Genomic DNA, 17127 nt, shown 5'->3' with positions numbered 1-17127 from the left:
GAAGGGTCCGATGGGTCTAATGCTGCTTTGCAGATTGTACTTTTCAGACGAACGTATTCTTCAGACGACGTTAACTTTCTTTTTAGAGTAATCCTTTTCGTCATTTTAATTTTTTTTGTTTGGGTTTAAAAAAGCTTGTTATCGGTTTTGCTCGCTTCATTATGCAACAACTTTCACGTAGAATGTACTATTTTAAACAGACTGTACGTTTCCAAAGGAATACGTAGTAAATACTGGCTGAAAAATCAATGTGATTGCATTGGATACTCTGGTTAGCAAAGGTCGTTTTGACTATGATCTATGACACACACGAGACCCAACAAAAACCTCTATTGTCTCGAATTCCGGTTATGCTATCACTTTCGGTTTCGAAGCCCAATGATCGAGAAGCAAACAAAAACACTTTCTTCAACTCAGAAACAGAGGAATTGTCTTCAAGAGCTGAGGAGGCAGTGGAAAAAAGGGAGAAATGCGTTCCACGAATAAGCTTTCCAGGAAGATTAACCAAAGGACAGTCGTTTCGCGCACTTTCTTGGAAGAAGAGTAAATGGGTGATATTCACAGGTTTGACATGTAAGATGAACATTTCAAGTTCATGGTTAAAGGTCATTCAAGTTAAAAGCCATTTCGCTCTGTTATCTGGATTAGTACTGTTCTTTGGTTGCTCTCTTTCTTAAAATTGTGATTCCTTAGAAAACCGAAACGATAGGAGTGAAAAGAAAGTATAAGTTTTTTTCAAGTGATGAAAAAAGGAAAACCGTAGAATACTGGCCAAGTTAGATTTGCAACAATTGCTAACCTCAAGAGGATAAATAATGAATCAAAAAAAAAAAAAAAAAATCAGGGACCAAAAAGCAATAAAAGACTTTCTTGAAAAAGATATGCTTAAAGTTTCTTTTACTGTCAAAATGATTCCTTAAACTCGCAATAAAGCACTTAATAATGTAATAATAGAATAAATACCTAACAAAACTAATAAAGAGGAATTTTAATCAAGAGCCCATATTGTCTTTAGTATCGATTTCAAATTTTCACCATCATATTTCAAACGTCTATAAAAAGTTTCTTAAAGCCCCCGTATCTCAAAATCTCTTTATCTCGATTTTTTTCCTTTAATGTGAAATTCGATATATATAGTCGATATAGTTCGATATATATTCGACTGTATGCAATATTCCCACTGCGCGGCTCATAAAATTAAACATATTTAACAATTTGAAGAATCTATGACAAAGAAAGGCTGCATATACGTGGATTTAATAAATCAATCTCATTTCTAAAGCGAAGTGTCAATTTTCACTCAATTATCAAAAAATTGTCGCAGCAGAGGGAGGCGTCTTTATGCTTGAGGGTCACACATGGAGCAGATTTTCAATGGCATTGGGGGGGGGGCGGGAGCGAAGTGAATTTTTGACCTTTGTTACTCAGAAAAAAAGTCGTTTTGATTTTTTTTCTTTTTTTCCTTTCTTTTCTCTCTTCTTTTTCCCTTTTTTTTGAGACTAACGTTTCGGGGGTTGTCCCCAAAACCCCCCCTTAGCTACGCCCCTGGTTAGACCTACCCACCTCCTTCCCTAACATGTCAACATGTACCCCATGTACGTCATCAAGCATATGGCCTTGTAACTTCAAACAATTTCCGAGTTAGAGCTACCCACCTCCTCCCCTAACATGTCAACATGTACCCCAAAAAATTGTGTTTTTAAAATTTCAATAACAAAATTTTCCGGGGACAGTCCCAAATGCGTTTTTAAGGCTTCAAAAATTTCCAGGGGAGCGTGCGCTAAACCGCTAAACAAATCCTTTTCCCAGCGTTACTACCAAATATAGCCTGAATTTTTTTTTTTTTAAATTATTTTTGAAATTGCGTTTAAAATGAGATACCGAACCCAGTGTCAGTTTGGCATGTATTTCAAAATATTAAAAATACTCCTAGTCTGCTCCTTTCTTACAAACAATTATTTGGGCCCTCCTGATCCTAACAAGAGCTCATGAAAAGTGATTGGTGGTACATATCATGTCCAACTTGACTTCCATTAAAGGTCTTCACTTCATTGTTATCTTTGGCAATTGCGACACCACACATCGTTTTCTGAACCAACAAAACTTGTACGTTATTGAATTTTGATTAACTGATATTTAAAAAAAAATATATCTGAGAAAACATTTGCTCACATTTTGATAAAGTAACTTTAACTCTTGGTAACTTAGTAAAATTATTATTAAAAATAAAAAAATAAAGCAACTAATAATATCGCCCAGTGACGGATCCAGACGCTTCTGTTGGGAGGTACGATTTAAAAATACATTATAGGGAGAGGGGGTGACTAATTAAAATAAAATTTCGAAAAAGGTTAAGAAACGAAGCATGCTGGTTTTTCTTTTTTCAAATAATGAAAATTGTTCAAATTGTTTGAAAGAAAGTTATAATAAGTGTTTCGAGTACCACACACACACAAGAACAAAAAAGTGAAAAAAAAAAAAAAAAGAATTTCTACTAATATTTTGGATCTATTATCTAAGTTAAACCCTTCAACTTTTTATTCATTTGAGAAAACAGAGCCATTTTTATAGGTCCTCAATTGTACTTTTTTCCTTATAAAAGAAATGTTGCAGTATCAATCCCCTGAAAGTTTTCGATGTAGGAGATCCAAAAACGCTGTTTTAGACAATCTTTGAATGAGTTAAGAAGGATATGGGGGCTCCTCTCCAAAATTTTCCGAAATTGAAGTCCTGAAACAGGGGCGGATCAAGACAGAATTCTCGGAGGGGGCCATTTTCCAACATAAAGGCTGTAACCCTCCCAACAATTTTCCTCTTTTCTTAACAACCGTGTGCATATATCGTCGTCAGGGAGATTAAAGGGACTCCTACTCCGTGATCGTCGTCTCAAAGTGGTATTCCTGTAATCAGTGCTGTGTTCTGAGGCGACTATAGGAATTCTGATTTAAGGGGAAGCCGATATGAACCCAACCGTAAATATAATATCAACTCCGAAATAAAGGGGGCTCAATTTTTGAATTTGTAGTCTTAAAAACGCATTTTAGACGATCTTTGGTTACGTTAGGGAAGAAAAGAGATTCGGTGGCGCTCCCCTGTCTATTTTTCGAAATTGTAGCTCTAAGAATGCAGTTTTAGACGATCTTTGGTTATGTTAGAGGGAGGAGAGATTTTTGGGCCCATCGAAGGAAATTTTTCTGATTTGCAATCTTAGAAATGCATTTTCACTGTCTTTCGTATAATATTGAGCGCTCCGGGTGCAACCCCCCCCCCCGCCCATTTTTCGAAATTGAAACCTTAAAAATGCAAACATTACCTTCAGTAATGTTAAGAAGAGGGAGGTTCGGGGTTTCTCCGGCATATTTATTTATTACTAGTGATACCCGCACGGCTTTGCCCGTAATAGAAAAATCAAAAGGTCTTTTGGTTCGCCCGTATTTTTACAAATAATGTATGGTGAATTTTCTCGCCAGTTGGCTTGTACCCATCTTACGGTTCCACGTTATGATAATTTCGTATCCCGCCAATTGGCTTGTGCCCATGTTACGGTTCCACGTTATGATAATTTCGTAATTTACTCGTCCATCTTATGATATATTTTTCTTAAAATTGGAATAGAAAAAGAACAAAATCGAATTTTCGAAAAATCGCTTCGAGGTGCACATCCCCATGCTACAAACTAACTTTGTGCCAAATTTCATGAAAATCGGCCGAACGGTCTAGGCGCTATGCCCGTCACAGACATCCAGACATCCTCCGGACAGAGAATTTCATAGCTTTATTATTAGTAAAGATTATTATTTTGCAATTGTAGAGCCAAAAACGCAGTTTAATACGATCTTTTCGTGATGAAACGTGGATGAGAAATTCGAGGGCCCACACCAAGAAATTTTTGTAATTTGCAGTCTTAAAGATGCATTCTAATTATCTTTGCTAAAGGTAGGGGAGAAGAGGTTTGGAGCGCTCTCCCCGAAATTATAGCTCTAAAAGGCTGTTTTAGACGCTTTTTGGTGATTTTTAGGGGAGGAGAGATTAAAAGGCCTACCCCAGGAAATTTTACTAATTTATAGACTTAAAAACGCATTCTAGACTTTGGCAAGGTTAGGGGTTGAAGAAATTCTGAGTTCCACTCTCAAATTTTTTTCAAAATTGAACTCGAAATTGCAAATGTAGGCAATCCATGATTCATGAGTAACTTTTAGAGGACCAGCAATTTTTCGAAATTGAAACTCCAGAAACGTAATTCTTCTCTCTTCCATCCAGCTATTCTTGCTTGCTTTGTGGGAGACACCGCGGTCATAAATCTTTCGGACACTAACTAACACGTATCCCTTTTCTTTCCTCTATCAGGAAAGTAATGGCATCTAACAAGACGAGCCCATTATGCTAAATGAAAACAAATATTCTGGGCGACGTTAAATATGCTCGTGGTCTCAATGTCTTCCAAGTGAAACGATACCTCTGGGGGTGCTAGCACCAGGTAGCTATTAGCTCCTGGACTAGTTCTAAATTCTCATTAACTGTTCGATCCGGTGATGGTGCTGCCATCTATCGGTATATAAAATAATGGAGGCAAGGCACTCAGTATGCAGTCCTCGACATAAATACAGTTGTAGTCAGTTGTGACTCTGAATAGGAATAGGATAGGAAAACAAATATTTGGTATACACTTGATATTTTTAAAATTTTCCTGGAAGTAACCATGCTGGCATTGTTTCCATTCTTGTTAGACTGCACATGAGTTTCAATGCAGTTTTATTTCAATTTAAGCTAGGAAAGAGAGTTTAAAAAACTATACTTGAAACTTTCTCAATGTGGTTTTATGGCTCCCAGACGTTGTTTCTATATTTTTGTTAGATTTTTTTCATATTTAGCTCAAAAAAGGTTTTTAACTATTTTTGAAACTCCGTCAAGGTGGCCATGGCCCCCCTCTCATTGTTTTCCCTATTGCTAGACTTTGTATGTATCATAAGGGAAATTTTTTGCATTTTCTCTCAAAAAAAGGGAATTTTAACTACTTTTGAAATTTTCTTGGAGGGGGTCATGGCCCCCTCCGAGAAAATTTGAAAAAACCCCCGAGGACTCTGGATATGCTGAAAACGCAGTTGTAAGTCATCTTTTATGACGTAGGGAGAAGGAAGGGTGTTTGGAACTTTCCATCGGAAATTGTTCGAAATTGGAGCCTTGAAATGTGATGGTTGGCCATCTTTGGTAGCGTTAAGAAAAAGGACAGGGTCAGTAGATATCTTTCAACTTTTCGATATTGGAGCATCAAAAACATGTTATTGGGCCTTCATTGATGTTATAAGAAGGGCTCTCCAACGGAATTTTTTCAGAATTGAAGTTTTAAAAACGTAATTGAAGGACCTCATTCACAACAATATCGAAAAAGTTTACGATTCCGCCGATATTTTCGAAATTAAAGCTCCAAAAATTCAAAATTTTGGCGATTTTCAATGACATTGGAGAGAGGGGGTTGAGGAAAATTTTTCCAAAAATTTTCCCCTGGAAAATTTTTGGAATGAAAGTCATAAAAATACAGTTGTAGGTGATTTTTTTTTCTAAAGTGTTGGAGGAAGACGAGGGGGTTGGTGACCTGTTCCCGGAAATTTTTTGTATTTACAAACCGTTTGGAGGGGGGGGGGGGGCAATCGCCCCAATCACCCTCCAGTGGATCCGCCCCTGGTATCGCCTGCCACGCCCCTCCCGTCTTCCTATTTTTTTTTCCATTTTCTGATTTGCCACCTCCTATTACTGCCATATATCTACCAATGCGCAATACGCATCAAAAATCATAGCAACAGGTGACTTTTTGTCGAAAATTTATGATCCCCCACACTCCTGAAACAAAATCCTAGCTACGGTCTTATTATAGTTCCCCTTCCAGAAATCCCCATGGGTTCAATTCCCATCGGGCTCCGATTCGCAGTCTTCTGATGCATGTGAAGGTGTTAAGGCGGTATGGGGTTTTCAATTTTTTTAAAGTAATTTTCAATGAATTTCTTTGAAATTTTCAGCATAGTTACATGATGCTAATACCAACTAAAATACTATAGATTTTCATTCAATTATTTTAAAATTTATTTTTTTATATTTAAATTTGATTTTATAACGCTTTTGTCATAGTACTCTCCTTGCGAATGAAATTTCATCAAAATTATAAAACACTAGCTAAAATGATACGTAAAACAATCAAAAATAGAATGTTGGAATTACTTTTTCAAAATTTTGTGGTGAAGATAAATAATGGGGGGGAAAAGGCCAAAATGGAGACATTTTCGGTAAAATATGTTCATATTTCCATAACATATAGCAAATATACTCCACAAAACTAACCAAACAGAAAAATCTTTCACAACAAAATGTTAAAAAACCACTTAAATACTTGGCATTAAGTTTTCAGCAAATTTAAATAAGAATTCGTTTTCAAGGAACAGTTTGAATTTTGTAATTATGTCGAAAATTAGGTTTTGAGAAAATCAACATTTTCTGTTTTACTATTGCAAATTTCATTATTGAATAAAAAATTTTTTAACACATATTCACCACAAATAAGGTCTTACTCATTTGAAATGGTATTAGAATCAAAAATTAAAACATTATATTCATTTTTTACTCATAAATTTTATATGCATTTTTTAGTAAAAAAAAAGGGGTGTGGCTCAGACAAGTGTCATAACTTCGCCAGTTTTCCACCGATTCAATTTTTTTTAATGGTTCAGCTAAAGGTTTAATTTTTAGAAATATAATGAATGAAAAACCGTTTGTTTGACCAGTTTTTACTCATCTGAAAGCCACTTATCGCCTTAAGCACTTTTATTGGCACACATCGGTTGAAGATATCGTAATAATTAGCATTTTGACATTTCAGATTTGGTAATGTAGGGCGATGTCGCTTTTTCAACGTCACCCAACTATATTGTTTAACGATACTTGCCGTTAGTAAATCTTTTTTTTTTGAAAACTTCATCTCATTTCACGATCTTAGACAAACAAGATCAAAGTATTTTAGCTCTTCTATCATCACCAACATCACATGAAGCAAGTATAATACCCATATACCTACTTCATATATATAGCTGCTGTGAAAAAATGCATTGGTAAAGAGAAAACAATGCAAAATTTTTGTCTTCATAAAATTAGTTTAGTTAATGTTGTACTTATGCAGTGCAGTGTTATACGTATGATTATTACTTGCATACAATAAAGGAATAAAATATTATGAAATAAATAATTTATTATGTACAATGATGCTTTCTTTTTTAATAAATAGCATGAAATTTTCATATTTGAGAATACAGGGCAGCAAGCATTAAATTAAAAATGAGTAATTTTAAAATAAAACACAAAACATTTCTGCCACATTTTTGATTTACCACACAATTCATGAGTATATGAAAGAATTATTGATAAAAGAACTTCATGATTGATTTGATACACAAACTACACCACGTTCCCAGTGGCAGAAACTTTCTAGCCAGTCTGCGACACTAATTTGGGCAGTTGAAAATAATCTGCAGCATTATTATTAGTTCTGTTTTCATAAAATACACAAGTCCCTTGAAAGGTCAAGATTCAGATATGTTCCAACTGGCCAGTGGCCACTAGACACGAAAAACTTGGTGGCCCCCACCGTCGCCAAGTTTTAAAGTATAAAAAGGGTTGGGGGGGGGGGGGATTCACTACTTCCATAAAAATAAATAGAACTCTGCACACTATGAAAAACAATTATTCAATTCATATTTATTTAAATGTGGAAAATTCAAGTTAAAATAGATTTTTGAATTTTTTTTTTCAAAAAATGAAAATAAATAAATTAGTGAATGAGAAATTGGCAGGAAACTGCATTTTAGATGAATGTTTTAGTCTATTGCAGAGCTTCCAAAGCAATGAGGATCAAATACAATTGTGCAGATAATAATTCATGTTTCATAAAAATAATTAAAAAAAAAAAAAACATGATTTCTTGTAAATTTTTTCTTGTTACCTTTAATAGTTTGTATTGAAGTAAACAGATCAAAACTTGATCCAATTCCTTTTTTGGGAACTTAGGCAAGTGCGAATGATCAAACATGGCGTCTACGCGAAAAATTCGATGATTATAAATAGATTTTTTAATTTGTAAAGTAGTAATAGAGAGAGATTCAAGTAGAAATTAAGTAGATTGAAATAGTCAGATTTTAGCACATATGCCTCTAAAACAATGAATATAGGATAATATTGTAAAGACAAAGTTTTGCACTTTTCAAAACAATAATTAAGAATTATTCGAACAAAATGGCACATTTTGCACAATTTTCAACAGCATGAATTGCAATAAACATCTAATTCCATTTATGAAAACGTAGCTTGGGAATGACCAAACATGGCGACTACGCCAAAAACTAAGATCTTAATTACTGAATTTGTTGCTAAAAATAATTTAAAAATAAAAACCCTCATGAGACTACTTAAGTTGAAAAGTTTTTAGCGCTTTTGAGTCCAAAACAATGAGGATAAGGTGAAATTTTAAATATAAAATTTTTCATTTCTCAAGAAAACTATTTTAAAAAATCCAAAGCAAAAAAAAAAAAAAATGCTGCACATTTTAAGTCATTTTTTAGTTTGCAGTTCAATGAAACATCCAATTGTCCTTTGTTTTGGAAAATGTAGGCACTTAAGCATCTTATCTACTTTGATCTTATGAATGACCAAATATGGCGACTATGTTTCTAGATGAAATGCTGAAGCTTTTCCGGTGAAAAAACGAACTCCAAACGATCTTTTTGCCAAGGTGTATTTCTTTTTTTTTCTTTTATTTATTAATTTTTTCTTTCTTTTTGTTTTTTGGTAAAATTATCTGCAGGCTGCTGAAAAATCTGCGACGCACGTCTCGCAGTTTCTGCTACCGGGACCACGTTTATATCAAATAAATGAAATACAAGGGGGGGGGGGGGGAAGAACAAGCATGTGATGAAAACTTAAAGTTTTGTTAATGCCCTCAATTGTAGAGTAAAGTAGCAATTGTTTGCCATCTTCGGGCTAAACAAGTTTCTTCGTATGTCTGCTATGGTGAAGTAGCATGTTTAGCTTCTTGATTGTTGCTTCTTATTAACTCCATGTTAATCCACAATAAAGAGGCAAAACACGCCACTTGTACTTGAGTTTTGGTTTTTACATTTTGAGAGTTTTCAGCTATATAAATTATTTCCTTAAAAATAAATAAATAATAAAAAAACAAGTCTTTCTTTTGGTTAAACAAAAAACAAATGAACCATTCATGATTGTATTTGTGACTAATACAAGAATTGTGAAATATGAACAATACAAAGTGCATAAATTAATTAACAGATGGAATTGAGGGTTTTATTTCAGGAGCGCAGAAATGCTAAAATAATAATAAATTTAAAAAAAAGTATACATTTAATTTTCAAACACTTGCATTGAAAGCTAGAGAAAAGAAAGGAATATTGACATGATTTATAAACTAGTATGTTGAGGCTATCACGAAATTTTCTTCCATATCTATAAGATAAATTCTTAGATTTAACATATTATTACAGACTTTGTAAAAAGTAATTATTTTTATGCTTATATATGTTTAATTTGCTTAAAATTACCCAGTTCTGGAAATTTTACCTGAATGTTGACTTTGCTTGCAATGCATCACTTAACATTTTGCTTGTGGGATTGGCGAGAAATTTAAGAGCTATAGCCAAGTTGGCGTCATTTTTGGCAACTTATTTTTGCCACCAAATTTGGCGAGAAATAATCACCAAATGGCGCCAAACATGGCGACACATTAAACATTAACATGTTAATAGCATTTCAATTCTAATAATAAATGGACAAAATCTGCAACCTCTAGTAAATACTAGAATCAGGTAAAGGGTATCACTTCATAAGCATGTTTAAACAAGAAAGCAATATTTCCAACAAAAATAAAATCAACCCAAGCGAAAACTTGATGACCATCCTATTGAATAATATTTTAAAAGCTTTGATTAGATTAATTACAAAGATTTCAGTTGTTAACAAACAGAAGATGGCAATCAATAAAAAAATTTAAATATTTGAGATTAACATAATTGTAAAACATTTATTCCTTCAGCTTATCACTAGTGCAGTCAGAATTTACCTTATGGAGGAGGGAGGGGGGGGGGGGGTATGGACATAATACATTCTTAGATATATATAAAATATCATATTATAATTGGCAATGTGTGTAAAATCAAGGGTTCTGGGGGTTTTTTACTCATAAATCTTCTTTGATACACCTCTACAACTTATGCACATTAAGTGTATACTATATTTTACATAATAATAATAATAAAAAAAAATATTTTTAGAATCCTAATTTTTCAAAACATCATTGAACTTTCTGTTTTCCATAAAATTTAAATGTATAACAGGCTATTAGTTACTGACCTAGAATAGTAGAAAATTATTAAATTGAGAGGGAGAAAAATTCAAATTGTACTATATTGCACACACATATTAATAAAATTTGAAATTTTTTAAAGGTTGCTCTAAATTCTGTGTTTTGCATAAATTTTAAATGTATAACAGGCTACTAGTTACCAACCTAGAGTTGAAGAAAATTACAAGAATTGAGAGGGAGAAAAATCAAACTGCATTATGTTGCAAAAATATAATAATAAATACCATTACATTTAAATGTACCTCATGCATTTATTTGGCACTCAGTAACGGAAAATTGTAGCGCATCTTCACACTATTCTCAGTAATTGGAAAACAAACATTTTATGATCATTATAGAAAAAAAAAGAAAAGGACCCCATTGTTGTATCATTTAAGGAGTGTGTTATTTTGAAAGATTTATTGACAATTTTATTTGGCATGTCTGAGTATATTTTTTAAAAAAACACATGCCAATAATTTTGGAATACCAAGCTTTCCAACAGTATAAGATTGAAAAAAAAAAAGTATGCAACAAAATAAATTTTTTTAAATAATAAATTTTTTGTTTTTTGAAAAAGCTAAAAACATGAAAATTATTTTAGGTATATTAAATTTTCAGAAACGTCATGTGTGTGTGTGGGGGAGGGGGGGGCATAAACTAGTTGCACTTTGTACATAAGAGAAAAAGTTGAACACAAAAAAGTAAAAATATTAGAAAACAGCTAAAACTATAAGATATAATTGCACTTACACCAATTACAAGGTGTTCAAAAAGAATTGACCATTAAGAAACAAAATTTTGTAGATAATACCTCAGACATCTTACAAACATTACTTCTTGACAATACATACAAATATAAAAGAAACTATTTTCTTTTATTTGCTCATAGTAATAAACAATTTCGACACAGAAAATTTAAACGTAAAAACATTACAGAATTTATACTTCATAGATTATCACATATTCAGCATATATGCCTGTTTTTCAGAACATAGCATTATTTTTTTACAAATCTGTTCACACATAAAATTTATTTTGATATTTATTGCTCACAGATGAAGATTAAAAATAACCGATAAAGATGTTTAAGTGCATAAGAATTCATTCTTAATTTATTCATATGCATCATTATCAATTCATTTATATGCATTTGATGCAAAAAAGTTCAAAAGTCTAAAAATATTCAGTAAAAGGCACACATTTCTAAGGAAACTTCCCGCATTGATAAGCTCAAGATATCACAATATTTACATAAATTTTAAAAGCAATAAAACACCAACATTTATTAGAATACAATTTATATCAGACGAGAATTTTTTAAATACTGTATAAGAACATTATAAACAAATTTGTATTGGGCTAAAGTCTGTACAGTCAGCATTCTCTGTAGACGCAAATGCGTCAGCACTTTTGGTATGTCAATGGGCTGAGGATAGAAAAAAAAACCAAAAACATTAATACTTTCTAACAATCATAATAAAATGCACTTACAATTATAAGTAATGCAATTAGTATAGATCCCAACGCCACCACATATTTAAGGGAGGAGCTGAAGGGCCAGGGCTCTCTCTTGAAATAAATTGAAAACTACATATTGTGCATTGGGGTTTTAACCTGTTCAAACCTAAATTTGTAAAGTTTTCACAATGTTTGACTCAGGCCCTTTCTGAAATAAATTTTTACATGCACACTTGTTCCAAAGCATTATTTAACAAAGGAGTCTTGTTTAGGACTAAGCTTGCCTACTTTTCCATTAACCAACTTCGATTTTCTGAAGAAGAACTAAAATTCTCCTTCAGCAGGATTATGTTGCAAATTATTTCAACTTCCCTTTTTCACAATTAGAGGGGGGGGGGGAATTGTAGATCTTTTATGTAAAAAAAAGCCTTCCATTTATATAAAAACAATATGAATTTCATTTTTTCAAACTGTTGGAATATTTATGTTTACATTTTCATAAATTTCAACTACTTTACTAAATTAACTTTTTAACTATATGTTAGTCAATTTAGATTGTAGCCAGCGCTGGGTTCACACCATGCTGAACAATTTATTTCTAGAATATATACGAGAAAACGTAAAGATTAAGTAAAATTTACTCTTTTGGTATTTACTGTTGTGGCACTTAAAATAGAGTTAATTGTTTTCTAGTCAGCAGGCTTGATTTTTTTCTTTCCCTCATTTTTTTGTTCCTTCAGCCTTTTCTTTTATCCCCCCTTTTCATTTTTTGGGATACGGGCAAGGTGACATAACTGACAAGGGGTCGCTCTTGGCTCTCTGCGTCCTTGATTGAACCACAGTTATTCATATCCCCCTAAAGAGAACTGAGCAGAAATCTAGAAGCTCCTGAAAGTATATAGAGTCAAAGCAATTAGAAGCCTCTCAAAAAAAAAGTTCTGAAATAGTCTCCCGAGGACTTATTATACTACTCTTTCAAGTACTGAGCAAGCACAGCAGCTTAAAAATTTACAGAACTGTCCATACAGAGCAAATTCCCGTAAAACTCAACTTAATATCACATGATCAGAGCCTAAATTGATTCTAAACCTTAAGAAATATGTCTCAAACTGTTGGTTGTTCTTATTTAACTTTAACCCTCAAAAGAATGCTACTTGAAAAGTTAGGAATGAATGAGTGTTTTAGATATTACAAGGTTTGGGGACAGATTTGGAGGTAATTGTTTTCAGTCATTTAACAATGTCTTGACAAATTTAATGCCAAAATTTCAAATGCAGTGTCAGCTTTGCAATATTCCAGATATATAGAAGGGAGAGGCAAGTCAAAATCTCCCGGAAACCCTGTACCCTCAATGATTTATCAAAACTATGATGTAGCTTAGTCCCATATGTTGGTTCATCTGGCTCGGATATGAGTGCTTTTAATCAAGTTGCACACTTTGTTTCATCGCACAAAGCTAAATGCATTTCCATGTTAGTGGCTTTGATATTGCTCAATTTATCAGTAATTTACCACCCTTAAAACAGGGTTGAGGCAGAACTGCATGCAATATACCGACAGCTCTGTTATGCCATCCAGAGACTGCAGCCTCTGGATGGCCCATATAAGATATAATACGAAAAAATGTTATGATATTCTCTTTTTTACAATTCCATGTAATTTTGCTACAAAACATGTTTTTTTTTTTTTTTTTTTGACATCATGAAAGGTAAGTCTGCTTGTTTAAGGATTTACTTTGCTTATCACTCAAACTACCTGGATTATAAGTCTCAGTGCACACAGGAATTTTACAAGGGGAGGGTCCAAAGTCGAAAGTCCTATTCTTATATCATACCACAATGTGCCGTCAAACATATTCACTTGATTTAGTCAAGTCACGAGAATGAAAAACAGTATTTACACTTTTACTTTTCTAATAATTAAAGTAATGGATTCATTGAATCTAATTTTAATCTGAAATTACAAAACTAAAAACATGATTATTACAGTGTATTTATTTATAATCACCATTCTGCTTTTTATAAGCAATTCTTTGTAGGAAAAGAGCACAATATATTTTTTTATGTCTTTTAACGTGAGGATTTTATTTTTTTACTTATTAGAACTGAAGCTATTGTTACCTTCGCTTGAAATTATTCTACGTACAAAATATATCAAATCATAATCAATCGTGAAAAAAAGCAAGACTTATGGGAGGGGTCCGGACCCCCTGGAGAGGTCCGGACCTTGTGTGCGCCAGTGATAAGGATTTTTGATCATCTGGACTGCCTTCGGTTCCAGTTAGTCTGGATGAATGAGGTTATACTGTACAGCCTTTAAATAATTTACAATCATTTGAAAGTCATTGTTCCAAGAGTTCTAATAGTCAAATATATTTCGAATTAACATCAGCGGGGGGTAGTTTTTTAAGGATTTCAAAACGTTATTAAACCCAAAATGATACAGCATTTTATTCATATAGAAAAGAGCTTTTTCATGCAATTTTCAAGCTTTAGAATTAAATTTTGAACATATTGGAATATTTTATACTTCTTTTCATGCATTGTCATCTAATTCCAGACTATGCCCGAAGTTTCAAGTTTCTAGCTCAGCGGGAAGTCAGTTAAAAATCAACCACAAGATTCTACCCAAACAGACATACACCAAACTAAGTTAATAAAAACATGGTAATATAGGCAAAAGCACAAACTTTTCACTTTACCTGATTGTGATCCAAACAATACAGCATGATGTCACACAAAACTACAGCTCCTGATCGGCCAACTCCCGCACTGCAGTGCACAACAACAGGTGAAGAGCACATTCCAGTTTCCTGATTACTTAGAGCATGCCTTCTAACAGCATCCACTTCACTCATAAAAGCTACATAATAATCATATATACATTTATTTTTATGTAGATTTTACACAAGTTGCATATTTAAAGAGAGATAAAAGTCTTGATAATAAAGAGTGATCAAATCTTGATGCACTTTCAATTTTAATGTTGCTACACAAGAACATTTTCAGACAAAAGTCAATAAGTAGTTGGTGGAGTTAAGAGAAAAAATATTTACTATCAGTGTGAAATGTTGCATGGAGCCTAATGTTCATGTCAAAGATTTAAAAACTACACATTTGATTAGAGTTTATAAACCCTTGCAGTGTGATCACCAAAATGGCCAATGTGAGGAGGAACACAGTTTTATTTAATTGCTAAAATTCCAGCATACAACATGGCATTCTAAAATGCAAAAATCTAATTTCAAAGTTTTTTGAATAAGTTATTCAAAAAGTTTTCAAGGTATGTGATAACAAGAGACCTGTGTAGGACTTATATTTTTGCTTGTAACTGAAAAGTTTCGCCACCAAGTGCGTGGCAACAGCAACAAATTTATTTTATAAAGCAAGTTGTTAATTTGCTAGATTCAGGTTTCACTTGCATGCCTGCCGGTAGCAGGATGCACGACATCTATATTTTAAAGTGTAAATAAAAAGAATTTTATCTTATATTTAAGTGTTCTTCCATATGTTTTCATGTTCGCTGCTGAATGGACCCGCGACAGCGGTGACCCGGATGTGATCCGCAGAAACGGTAGCTAAAGCTATATATTTTTCTTGGATTGCTCGTTTTGGTGTTCCTTCAGTCATTTCTAGTGACTAGGACAGACAACTTGAATCCTCACTTTTTAAGTCATTTGCTAATTTGTTTGGAATTCGTCAGCTTACAATCCAAAATGCAATGGCATGGTCGAAAGACTACATCGTCCATTAAAACAGGCAATTAGCTGTGTTTCAAGTGCGGCATGGGTAGATGCCCTGCCCTCAGTGCCTCTCGAATTGAGAGCAGTGTACAGGGAAGATTTAGTGTCTTCAGTCGCCGAGCTCGTCTTCGGTGAGACTCTTTGTCCGGAGACTTAGTCGTTGAATCAAAGCTTCCTGTTCTGAGTCCGACATTTCTGCAGCACCTGTGAGGAATAATTGGATCGCTTCGTCCGATGCCAGTGTCACGACATGGTGTTTCTAGCATTTTCATCCCTAAGGATTTGGACTCGTGTACCACACGCCTTTTTGCGACATGACAAGGTGCGACGGCCTCTGCAGCCTCAGTATGATGGACCCTTCCCTGTGGTGAAAAGGATGGTCAAGGACTTTGTGATAGGCATGAAAAGTTCGACTAAGACTGTTTCTACTGACGAGTTAAAGCCGGCATATTTACTTAACCAGGATTTGTGCCTGGATGTGGCAACTCCGACTCCTGTTCCAGTGACAACGGGTTCCGGACGACAAGTTCGTTTTCCGGACAGATTCGTCTTTCCCAGACTGTTCAAGACTCAGAGGGGAGTATTGTGGGAGGACTTATATTTTTGCTTATTCTGGTCAAATTTGCACATATTTTTACTTGTAACTGAAAAATTTAGCCACCAAGTGTGTAGCAACAGCAACACATTTATTTTATAAAGAGAGTCGCTTATTTGCTAGATTTTGGCTCCCACTTGCATACCTGCCGGTACCAGGATACGCGACGTCTATATTTTTAATATAAGATAAAATTCTTTTTATTTACAACTTAAATATTCTTACATATGTTTTCATGTTTACGGTCGAATGAACCCGCCACAGACCCAATGCCTTTTAATAGGCCCGAGAGTGTTGAGTTTCAAGTCGAATAACGGATTTGCTAATTTCTATTCCCATTAATTTCACATACTTGATGGTCTTTCTTTATAGATTTTTCACTTACCCTATTTTCGGGAATAAGCGCCGCATCGTAATATATTCTCACAGAAAAAAGTTTTTTAATGTATGCGCCGCACCTTCCATAAGTGCACACCCAGCATTAAACAACTTAAAAGCACAATCAGTAGTAAAGAAAGCTAGATTAAATTTAAATAAAAAATATGTTTTTATTTCTCGTTAGCATTTTTAATTAATGATAATGAACTATTTTTAAAAATCCCTATTTTGCACTTTTTGCCTTCAGCATCCCTCGATTGGCCATCACTTTGGATGGTTAATTTATCTGATTTTCAACGCAAACACATCTCTCGTCAATGCCAAACTCTGGCAGCAAAACGATTTCCAATTGCTTCTGCCTTTATTACCTTAAACTTAAAGGATGCAGTATAACTTTTCAATTGCTTAGGAGCCATTTCAAAAGCAACTCTAAAAAATTTTGTAAAAAAAATAAGCCAAGAACGCACGAACAGCAAAAGATGCAACACAACGATGTGAATGAACAATAAAATTAGAGCTAGGAGACAAGTTTCCCATTAAGTTGCTTGACCAAGC

The 17127-nt window shown here is 33.8% G+C and overlaps 1 protein-coding gene across 1 annotated transcript in view; it reads right to left on the bottom strand.

Annotated features, from left to right (window-relative positions):
* Positions 1–11696: 11696 nt before the first annotated feature.
* LOC129220073 (tyrosine-protein phosphatase non-receptor type 21-like) overlaps positions 11697–17127 on the bottom strand; it is a 53438-nt gene continuing 48007 nt past the window's right edge. The window contains exons 19-20 of the mRNA XM_054854410.1: positions 14559–14719; positions 11697–11825 (exon numbers count right to left, since the gene is read on the bottom strand). Coding sequence (XP_054710385.1) covers positions 11697–11825; positions 14559–14719 — 290 coding nt within the window. The remainder of the gene's footprint in view (positions 11826–14558; positions 14720–17127) is intronic.

The sequence above is a fragment of the Uloborus diversus genome, chromosome 4 (genome assembly GCF_026930045.1).
Source record: "Uloborus diversus isolate 005 chromosome 4, Udiv.v.3.1, whole genome shotgun sequence".
In the NCBI taxonomy this organism is placed as follows: domain Eukaryota; kingdom Metazoa; phylum Arthropoda; class Arachnida; order Araneae; family Uloboridae; genus Uloborus; species Uloborus diversus.
This window is presented reverse-complemented; position numbering and strand designations above follow the sequence as displayed.